Genomic DNA, 11,640 nt, shown 5'->3' on the forward strand with positions numbered 1-11,640 from the left:
TTTTGCTGACTTAGGCATCGGAGAGGTATCCGGCACACACCCGCCGGCTAGCTCACGTTTGTGTTTTCAGGGAATAAAGCGACGACGTACGGAGGAGCGCAATCTTGATCAACAGGATTATACGGAAAGAATATTTCGTGCCCGTACAATTTCCATGTTTATTTCCATAATCTTACAGTTAACTAAATTTTTCTCCATCTTCTTGCTAAATCTTTTTAATTACATGTTATTGATTCTAAAACTTTCTTAATTCATGAACATAACTTCAAAACTCTCTTAATTTCAAGGTATAAGGAGATTAATCTTTTAAATTAAACTTAGAATCCTTACCTATAATTTTGAGTTTGCAGAATTTCTTGAGCTCCTCTTATAATTGCTCTTTTTTCTTCCAATCTTTCACCCAAATATGGGTTTCTCTCTCTACACTCTTTAAGCTCTCTCTCTTTCTAAGCTCTCCACCACCCATCACAAGCCAAACCCTCTCTTTTTGACAAAAGAAAACTGAGCACAAGACACATATACACACACTCTCACTTCTTGTAACACGTGCACACACTTGCACATTTCTTTGAGCTCCAACACAACACTCACATGCACAAACACAGATTTCTCTGCGCACACACACACCCACAATTCTAGTGTGTTCCATAATTTAATTTATGTCTAGGATTAATTTAATTAAACATCACCTAATCTTAATAAATTTTGATTAACACAAAATTAGTTAATTAGAACTAATCTCAAATCCCACATAATTTAATTAGTTTAATTGACTTTCATTAGAGCCTAATTAAATATATTTAAATTTATCAATCCGAATCAGATTTTTAATCAAACTTTCAAAAAGCTCCAAATATCAAATTAAATTTATTTCTATCCTCAATTTTGGTTTCTTGAATCATTAAGGTCTTCAATTTCATATTAAACTTCAAAATCTTCGCCAATAAATTAGATACTCAATGAATACCTTAATTGAATGCCTCATAAAGAAATTTAATTCATAATAACTTTAATTCCCAATTTTCATAATTTAATTAACTTCAATTCGGACCCAATCAATCAAATCTCAATTTTACAAATCTGAATCGAATATTTAATTAAATTCCCATACGGCCCGATACTCGAAATTAAAATAATTAAAGTCACCAATTATACTTTCTTGAGCCATGTAGGCTTTCAACTTCTAATTCCAAAATAAATCCTCAATAGAATTATATACGAACCAGTCTCCATAGTTTTCATAAATCTCGGATTAAATTGGAATAATTGACAATTAAAATTCGAATCTCCTTGATTAATTAAGTGCAAATTACTATATATGGTAGGGTCATCACACATAACCTGTCAAATATAAGTGGGTATTGTTAGAAATAAGTGGGTATTTGTACTACAGTGCAATGGAAAAAATGAAATTGTTATATATAATGCACAACTTATTGTGCAAGGTTTCTAGCAGAAACTTTATATTGACTATGAGAAAACTTATTCATCCGTAATGAATGCAATTGCATTTAGATTTCTCATCAGCTTGGAAATCATAAAAAAATTAGATATGCTTTTAATAGACGTGGTTATAACATATTGATGGATCACTAGGTAGTGATACACATGTATAGATATGTATATATATATATATATATAAGTCCCTAAAGAATTTTAGGTGCCAAAAGCATTTAATTGAAAAACCCCAAAAGTGATGAATCCAAATTTGCAATTATTGCAATATATATTGAAGTTTTGAATCTTGTGGAATTCCAGAAGAGCTTACATAAACTGTAGAATATTTAAAATGAATTTGAAATGAAAGATCTTAGTGAAATGAAATTTTTTATCGGCCTACAAATTGAACATTTGCCAAATAGAATTCTTGTTCATCAATTAAAAAGTCCTGAAGCACTTTTATATGAAAAAAGCTCATCCATTAAATACTCCAATGGTTTTCTCACCCTCCAGAAGATGGTGAAGAAATTATTGGTCCTGAAGTACTATATCTCAATGCAATTAGTGCTATTATATATCTTATATATTGTACTGAGCCCAATATTGCATTTGCAGTCAATTTATTAGCAAGATATATTTCTATATCAACCAGAAGCCATTAGAATGAACTAAAGTAGATATTACGTTATTTTCGTGGAATAACCGATATGAATTTATTTTATTCAAATAGATTAAAGCCACGGCTAATTGGATATACAGATGTTGGATACCTATCTGATCCACATAAAGCCAAATCACAAATAAGATATGTTTTTATCTATGAAAATACTGTTATATCTTGGTGATCAGTAAACAAACATTGACGGCTCCTTCTTCAAATCATTCAAGAATACTTGCAATTTATGAAGCAAGTCAAGAATGTATTTGGTTTAGATCCATGATTCATCATATTCAAGAAAGATGTATATTGTCTTCAACAAAAGATAGTCCAACCATATTATATGAAGATAATGCTACGTGTATCACACATATCAAAGGTGGCTATATCAAAGATACGCTCAAGTGATAATCTAGCAAATCTATTTACTAAAGCACTACCGACTGCAACATTCAAGAAGCATGGTGCATAATATTGGGATGCGTCGACATAAAGATCTATTATGCAGCATTGAGGGGAGTCATCTATTTAAGCAGATTTGTAGATTGCACTCTTTTTTCTTCGTCTAAGGTTTTTTCTCACTGGGTTTTCCTTAGCAAAGTTTTTAATGAGGCAATCTAAACAAATCATATACAAGAATACCGTACTCTTTTTCCTTCACCAAAAGTTTTTTCCCATTGAATTTTCTTTGGTAAGGTTTTAACAAGACATATTCTTAATATATAGTTATCCAATGGGGAGTGTTGTGAAATATTTGAATAACCATCCAAAGGGATGCAATTGGAATTCTAAATGAGTTTTTGGGCCAAAGTAACAATAGGGGATAGTTTTACCATGTGAGAATTGTGGTATGTCATATGGTAACCACAAGGTGTAGTGAATAATAGTGAATAAAGAGAGTTTTATCACTTATAAATAGGTGAATTTATATGGTAATGAAGATATAAAAAAATTCTTTATTTTCTCCTCCATTATGACTCTTTCTTTTTTATTTTCTTTAGTTTTATAACACAATAAATTGTGTGATTTTAAAGTCTTAGAATTAAAGGTACTTTGCTAAACACGTCATACCTTGTTGTACATTTGTTGTTCTTGTCCTTATTGCGCCAAAATTTTCTTTTCCGGTGTGAGTTGGCTTTACCGTTATTTTAGCTTGAGATTAAAAAATCTCGTTTAGGATGAGTTTTTTAATTTTTTGTACTTTTATGAAAAAAAAAATATAATGATTATGAATTAAATGTAACATTTTGTTTTATTAGGCTAAAAAGCCCTCTTTTTTTTATATGACTATTTTAGTCAAAAAACCTGGGACTTTTACTTCCCAAACGAGCTCTAAGTTAGGCCTTTGGACAATAAAATCATGTAGACAGGGACTTCCGGTCAAAAACTCCAAAATTATTCTGGCTTGTAATTTGACAAGCAATTTTACTCACAAAAAAAGGACCACCATTTCTGCATTGGTTATGAATACAACAATAATAGCATTGCATTCTCTTTATTTATGGGTAAATTATACTCACTTCCCTTCACGTTTGAAAAAAATATAATTAACCCCATAAATTTAGCATAATTATACTAACTTCTCTTTTAGTAAAATTAAAATGATCAAAATTAATACAAGTTGTGGGTAGATATTGAAATAAACATATATACATTTTAGTAGAAAGTAGATAACATCATCTTTTCATCTATACGGCAAACGAATTATTGATGAAAAATGGCCCAAGTGTTCTGCGAATTAAAATTTCAAAAGAGACTGATGTAAATATGAAATTAATTATATTTTTTCTAAATTCCAGAAGAATTGTGTAATTTACCCTTAATTCATTGCATTGAAGAATTCTTGGATGCCACAGCCTGGCCAAATACCATGGCATGGCATGTTCCATGTTGTCTCAATAATGGAATGAGACTGTACCACCCAACCACAAAAACACAAAAACAAAAAATGATTGAATGGGTGGTGGACCTGCCTTTCTAATATAGTTTTTAAACAAAATAATGACAACATTTTCCTTTTTTTTTTTTTTTTACAAAAAGTAAATTTCATAAATAAAAAAAAATGAAAAACAACTTTTTGCTTTTTCTTAAAAAGTGAGTTACTTTTAGAAACAATTCACCAAATAAAATATTTATTTTTTTGAAAAAAATAAAAACTAAAAACTAAAAAGGTAAATGAACACTAATAGGCCAGTTCCAAGTACTAGCCTGTTTCAGAACATGAGTAGTAGTAACATGGAACATTATTCTCTTTGTGGGAAGGAACATTAAGCAAAGTGAATAATATCTCTTCTTCTTCTTCTTTTTTTTCTTTTCTTCTTTTTTCACTTTTACTCTATGATTGTTGCTTGGTTAAAGAATAATCTCAGGAAACCCTGCATTAAAGTGGGGGCTTGACATGGCACAATAAACTTCTACATGATTTCAATGTTGGAAAAAACATTAGGACACAATGCTCAAATTGATTTGGTTTTGGTACATTTGATTGTCTTCTGTGTATTTGTTGGGCTATGTACAAACCTAACATTTAATCATTATGTACGAGAAGTTATATTGTAAGTTTGGCTTATTACGTGACTGACTGTTTATGCATCTTATAGCGAAGAAATATGTGAAGATTTTAAGATATCACGTGGCGAGATGTGATTGACTGAGGTATGAAAACGATCCATGCCTAGGTCAAGATATGCAGTGAAGACATGGCTTCTAGTAGACAAAGGACTCTTACGTTATGAGTAGTATGACTCTTCTAAGAGGAACGCAACTAGGAGAGGGGAATCCTAGATAATGACAAATGACTCTTAGCTTAGGAGTAGTTAGGGATCTTCTAAGAGGATAGATTTTGTATTATTCCTAAGAGAAACGTAATTAAGGCGGACACATCTTTTAAGAGGTGACAAACATTCTATATAGAGGCAGAAACCCGTTAAGGTGGAAAGTAAGTGTGAATTAGTGCATTTCAATTATTTGTGCATTATATTTCTTGTGAGTTACTGATTTTAGCATAATCATTCTCGGCAAATTCATCAAGCTCTCCGGAGTTGGTTGTATTGTCAGTTTTAACACACACAAGATCAATGTTTTAAAATCCGGATCGGCCGGTTAAACCAGTAGAACCGGGACTTGGGCCTAGTTCCGGTACGAAAGAACCTCAAAACCCAGACTAGGCTGAAAATCGGCCTAGATTGTCAAAACCAGAAGAACCGCCGACGGTTGGGAAATTTCTAATTTTCTTCTTTTCTTTTCTTTCTTTCTTGCTCTCTCTTTCTTATATATTTATATATATATATATATATATATATCAAAATTTTAATTAAAAACTCTTACTTCTAGAGTTTTCTCTAATAAGAAAGAGTCTCATTAAAAACTTGAAGAGATTATAAAAGTCTATTGGTATTTATAGGAAAAAAAATTTCAAAAAGAACTTACAAAATTCTATGAGGGATTCAATCAAATTATTTGAAACATATTGATTGGAGAGAGTTGAAAATTTCATTTCCCTCCAAAATTAAATCTAGCATTCAATCAATTTGTTTGGAGGGAATGTTAAAAAAAATTAATTTCTTCAAAACAAGTGGCTTTTTCTTATCAATTATGACTTTATTAAATATTATTAATAAATACTATATAATAATTTTTATTTTTATTTGAGTATTTATATATTTTTTTATTTATTTATAATTTATAATTATATAATATTAATTATGTTGTTACAGTTTAACTACTTTAACCTGACAGTTGAATCGGTGATCCGTTCACCTAACTTTTTTTCAATTCGCTCACCCACACGTTTTCAACACATAATAGAAGACAATCATTTTGTCTAAAACATAGAAGTAAAAGTAAAAAAAAAAAAGGAAAAAAAAAAAAAATACATGGTTTTACACGACTGGACAGGCACACCCCCTAAAATATAGGCCGGGCCTAATAGATGTGACATACTCAGTGTCGCCACCACCTCTAGAAAGTCCAATGAGCAGAAGACTTCTTTTCTTTTTCTTTTTTTCATGGTAAAATGAGAAAAACTCACTTTAGGATTAGGCAGCCAAGCAAATTCCAGACAAATAATAAATTATTTAATCATCAGATTTATAAAGAATGCTAATCCACAAGACAAACATACAAAAGAAAGAATGATAGCAGTCTATTTATATATGGAAAAGGCTATGATTTTCACCATAGCCTCATAGTTCTGCCACACACTTGTTAAAATTAAGGCCATGTTTGAAAAGAAAAAAAAAAAGTCAAAAAGTTACTTAAAAAGTTAAAAAGTTATCACTATTTATCAAAAATCAAAAATTACAGCTGCATAACTCACAATCCTAATTTTCTCCTACACACTAATTTATATAATTTTTTAATACACATTTTTTCATAAAAAGTCAAAAAGTTAACCCAAACAACTATATTTTCTTCCTCAACTTTTTAATTCAAAAAGACAAAAAATACACTTATTTAGAACACCCCAAACAACCTCTAAATACAGAAAACATTAGAAAGTATCATTTGAAATTTGTAGCTGCCAATTTATAACATTTGAAAGTAACATACCACCACCACACACTATTCACAAAACAATGGAAATTCAAAAGATTTTGAAGAATACCTATAAATAGAGTCTTAAAATTTAGATGTTTAACCTCCAACTGTGACTTCAGCAGGCTGGATCTCTGGAATGGCTAAGACTGTATTCGGACCACTATCTTCGACCACATTCGTGCCAGACTCCATGCCAATCTTATCATCTTCAAGTTCACCAGGAATCACAGGCTTCGTTTGGTTTTCTTCGAATTCTTCCGCACTAGCTTTCTGATCTTGGCTTTCTTCTGCTTCTGTGGTTTTCATTTTTGACTCGACTGGTTTTCCTTCTGCTTTAGTGGCCACAGATTCTGGGGACTGAAGCTCGGACAAGGACTTCCTGATTGGCTTCTTTGAAGTAGAAGCATCCTTAGACTTTGTTTGGGTAGCTCTGGGTGACTTGCCCTGGTCTTGGTTCATGTGTGGGCCAAGACATGACCCGTTACCTTCTGAGAAGTTGCTTGTCGCAGCAATGGAGCTCTTGTTCCTTCCTAGCTTCGGAGATTTTGGACGTGTGGTTGGTATCTATAAAATCAACATACACGATAGAAAGATAGGGCTGACATGCAAAGGAAAGATCAAGTGAATTATAGGAGAAGACGAAACAATTTAAAAGTTCTGAGATAAACTGAACATAAACTAGCATCCAAGAAAATAAGCAGACTTCTTGAATGCTAAAAAAACACTACAATCAGCAACTATTTCCATGGCATTCCAAAATGCTACACTAATTATGATGCCTTATTTATAGTCAGAAAGGTTTGTCCTCAGGTAAAGAGAAGAAAAAAAATAGAATATATTGGATATGTTTCTTGAAACACAATCACATGTGCGAACAAAGACAGAGATATAATGAGACAGCTCTAAACAAGAAGCACAATCATTAAAGCAAGAAATGTTGATACTTTGAATGTTGCAACTTGGGAGGATTCAGCCGAAATCACACCCTCACACACCGATATTGGAGAATAAGTACATGAACGCACGCATCCATCTACAAGTTCAGAATCATATATATCAGGGGTGATCTTGGTTCAGTTTAGGAGGAAATTAAGGACCAAACCATTATTTGTGGTCCTATGAAATTTGGAATCAAACCAAACCACGAAAATCTTAGAACCAAACTAGACTAAGCCAGTGAAACAAGGTTCAGTTCAGTTTGAAACCACGGTTTCTAGAAATCTGTCATCATTCACAACATACTCACGAAATATTGCTCACAACCTGCCCAAACATTTCGAACAACAATGGTTTAGAACTAGTTTTACCACTACACAAGAAGATGCTTGCAGGTGCAAGGCCATGTCTAATTCTCTTGAATTTTGATGACTTCAGGTAACAAAAGTTGTACAAAGTTCTTTTGGTGTAACTTATTTTACCTATGTGACAAGGCCACCATGAGCATGTTGGCAACCAACACACGTGCAGCCCCAAAAAGATGCACATGCCCGAGGCCTCAGACCATGTCAATTTGTGTCCAACATCTTCAGATTTAGAAGCAGTAAAAAGAAACTAAAGTGGTACAATGTTGTTCAAGTGTGTACCAGTAGGGAGAGACTTGCAGAAAAGGACTGCGTTAACAATCCACATAAAAATTCAATGAACCAGAATTGCATGGAAAATGCATAAGAAAAAAACAAGACAAAGAACTATAGATTTCAAGAAGTTACAATGTCATTTATAAAAATCATGCTTCATGGTGTAGCTGGCTCCACAGTACTCTGTATGTATTACTAGAATTAAGCAAAATAAAACAATTTACCTTCTTCAGTTCAACTTTTGGAGGTGGTTCTTTATAGAAACTTGGCATGGGTGTAGCTTTAAATGTCAGGCTCTTCCTCAATTGTTTTATCTCCGCCTCCTGGTTTACCTGAATTGGACCCCGAAGACAAAAATGAGGTCAATAACCAGAACAAGATCCAAAATAGTAAAATGGGCAGTTAAAACAATGCCTTGAAAACAAAATAAATATTCCTTTGAGTACAAACCTTTGATTTTTCTTGCAAGTTGCTCTTTTCCACTTCCCTTGCATGTATCTTCTCCTCTATCTTTGAAAAGAACTGGTTAACAAAATCAAAATTTACTTCTGTCGCATTCATAACAATCCCATAAAAAACGGTGATAAAAAATTTTACAAATAAAAATAAAAAGTTCATTATCCACCTCTTTTCGCTTTTCAGCACGTTCATCCAACCTAAAGGAAAATCCAGAGCCACTGCTCCTCTGCTGCTCACAAGGAGTAGCATTTCTGATATGATATTACCGACTTGTAAACATCAACAAAAGACAAAGATGCCTATGAAAGAGTAGTACAACAATAACACGAAATCTAAGATAAAGAATAGTACGATGAAGCAGTGGAGTGGGCATCATCGTCCTTTTTGGTTGCTAATGCAGTTTTAGTAGGTTTCGAATCTTGATCAACTGATCTGCATTTACACACAAAATTTATAACTACAAGCCAATCAACAAATACAAATAGAGGTCTCCTCTAAATATTTGTTTTTCTCAATTTGACAGTGAAAGAGAACAATAACTCAACAAATAATGCAAATGTAAATAAGCAAATTTGATAGTTCTTAAAGTAAGACATTGAGTATGAGTCTTACGAGGGGATGTCGGATGGAGGGCACTTCACCGAACCAGTTTTTCCAGACTGACACAAGTAACACAGGCAAACCAATATGAATGGAAGCGAATTGAGAAAAGAATAAAGGGAAAACACAAAACCTTACCATAAACGGCTGAAAGCTTGGAAGAGATGCTAAAGTAGTCCTCCGAGTTGATGCTCCGCCATCATTATTTTCCTTTGAGTTCAGTCCAACAGAAGCTCGCCTATTAGCTGGATTCAAACGGGCTGTTGAAGTGACAGTCCCATTAGAAAATGACAACTCCGATTTTGCCCCTTTTGCTCGGAAACTTTTGGAATCGGCTTTCACTGGGTACACGTCAATGCTCTTCTTCATCACATCAGCATGAAGTCCCTTTGCTGGGAAAGATAGACTTTGAGTCATACTCCGCCTCGTGTTACAAGCAAGTGGAGTTGGGCCTTTTGAATTAGGCCGATCCTTGGCCACTTTACCGCTCTTTAAACCACTGCCATTTGACCCTTTCGGGGGATTTGAGATTTTACTCTCCGAAACAGCAACAGTAGATTTGACCACTGGTACTGACGAATTAATACCTTCTTCTGCCTTTACTACATTTTCAGAAATCACATTCACATTCAGAACCTTCTCACCCTCTTCATGAATTTTCTCAAAAACACCCTTCTCGTCCTCCACAGAAACCCGATTTTTGGACTCCATTGCCAAACTTTAACAAGAAAAGGACAAATACCCACAAAATTTCAGTAAGCAAATCATCTTGAATACTACACAAGCAACATAATTAGATAAATGTATCAAATTGAATAATTCCAAACATTCTATGAGGTAGTTTTCTCCCCTTATGTTTAATTGTTATGAACTTTCAGGTATTACAAAGTAATCAATCATGAAAGGGTAAAATACTAGTCTGGTTGATAAGAAAATGTACGAAAAGAACAAAACCCAATTGGCGTATTTGTGTTTCCAAGTTCCACATAGTGACAAAAGATTCAACATTCACAACTGTAACTTTCATTTTCCCATAAATTCTTTGCAGCCAAACAGAGCCAGAAAACAACAGAGAAAGTTAAATCAGGACATCAATTACTCCAATAACTCAAACCAAAACAAGAAATCATCAAAATAAGAGAAAGATCTAACACAATTCAGTACCAAAACCAAGCAAAAATATGACCGTCCAATTGAGCATTATGATTTAAAGATGCAAAAAGAAAAACCCAAGTCATGAAATTAAAGAGTACCTTGTTGGTTTTAGAGTTCTGGGTGTGGATTGGCTGATGGATAAGAAGCCCTTGTAATAGTTCTCTGCTTCTGATATGTATGTATGTATATATACTGTACAACTCAAATGTTACAGAGTTGGTGTCTGGTTGGAGAAATACTGTGAGAGAAAGAGAGAGAGAGAGAGGTTCCACTGAGGGTTAAAAAAAGAGGGAGTTATGAGCATTTCAAAGGAGTCGAGGGATTGTTTGGTAAAACTATGAAATGACTATAATGCCCCTCCCTTAAATACACAACATTCCATAATCTTGGATTAAGATTCTCTGCAATAATCTTTACTTACAATAATTTCCATAAGTAAAATGTTAATAGGAATAATTTTATCAATACTAATACTCTCACTAAGCCTCCGTTTGGGAAGTGGGTTGGCTTTTTGACTTTTTGACTTTTTTAGCTATTTTAGCCTGGGCTTAAAAGCTTGGTTTGGGAAGGGCTTTTTGGCTTTTTGATTTTTTTGAGTTTTTTTGTAAGAGAAGAATGTAATGATTATGAGTTGGATGTGATGTTTTGTTTGTTATGGCTAAAATAGTCTATTTTGTTTTTTGTGGCTAAAATAGTCAAAAAAAGCCCAAACCATGGCTTCACAAACGAAGCCTAAAAGTGATATTATTAATTAATAATAAAATTACACATAGTAGATCTCATTATTAAGATGTAATTATATGTTTTAAGCTAATTTTGTGGGTGATTGTGATTAACTTTCTCAGTAAATTTTTTATTAAAAAAAATTTAAAAATTTTAGACTTGTAAATTCTATTTGACTTGACCAACTAGGACAGTTTAAAAAAAACAAATTGTCTTTAATGAACTTTTTTTGATTTTTTAATTTTTTAGATTTTTCTACACTAAACGAACCAGAAAAGTAAAAAAAAATAAATAAAAAATAAAAATACACAAGTTTTATGTAAAAAAAAAAAATTACTAAAGATAAAAAAATTCAAGAAAAATATATAATTTTCAACTGATTACCAAACAAAGACTCTATAACCATGTGATATACATAATGGGGTAAAATTTACATAAATTTTTTATTATGTGATCGTTTCACATATCAATCATAATGTATTATCACTG

The 11,640-nt window shown here is 32.6% G+C and overlaps 1 protein-coding gene across 1 annotated transcript; it reads right to left on the reverse strand.

Annotated features, from left to right (window-relative positions):
* Positions 1 to 6,506: 6,506 nt before the first annotated feature.
* On the reverse strand, positions 6,507 to 10,735 carry LOC114272447 (TPX2 (targeting protein for Xklp2) protein family). The gene is made up of 8 exons (XM_028214149.2): positions 10,527 to 10,735; positions 9,412 to 9,991; positions 9,286 to 9,332; positions 9,025 to 9,105; positions 8,840 to 8,924; positions 8,665 to 8,736; positions 8,439 to 8,546; positions 6,507 to 7,201 (listed from the first exon to the last, which is right to left on the reverse strand). Exons 2-8 carry the CDS (start codon positions 9,982 to 9,984, stop codon positions 6,734 to 6,736), a joined length of 1,434 nt encoding a protein of 477 aa, XP_028069950.1. The 5' UTR covers positions 9,985 to 9,991; positions 10,527 to 10,735; the 3' UTR covers positions 6,507 to 6,733.
* Between the last annotated feature and the right edge of the window lie 905 nt (positions 10,736 to 11,640).

This window comes from Camellia sinensis, chromosome 12, assembly GCF_055761805.1.
Source record: "Camellia sinensis isolate YWXY chromosome 12, ASM5576180v1, whole genome shotgun sequence".
Classification (NCBI taxonomy): domain Eukaryota; kingdom Viridiplantae; phylum Streptophyta; class Magnoliopsida; order Ericales; family Theaceae; genus Camellia; species Camellia sinensis.

What these genes read in the sequence shown, in the direction of transcription:
- LOC114272447 (XM_028214149.2), bottom strand. Translation starts at nt 9,984, where the DNA reads ATGGAGTCCAAAAATCGGGTTTCTGTGGAGGACGAGAAGGGTGTTTTT. An exon ending in GCCCACTCCACTGCTTCATC is followed by an intron (nt 8,925 to 9,024) that starts GTACTATTCTTT and finishes ATATCATATCAG; the next exon opens with AAATGCTACTCCTTGTGAGC. An exon ending in CAAAAGTTGAACTGAAGAAG is followed by an intron (nt 7,202 to 8,438) that starts GTAAATTGTTTT and finishes TTGATTTTATAG; the next exon opens with ATACCAACCACACGTCCAAA.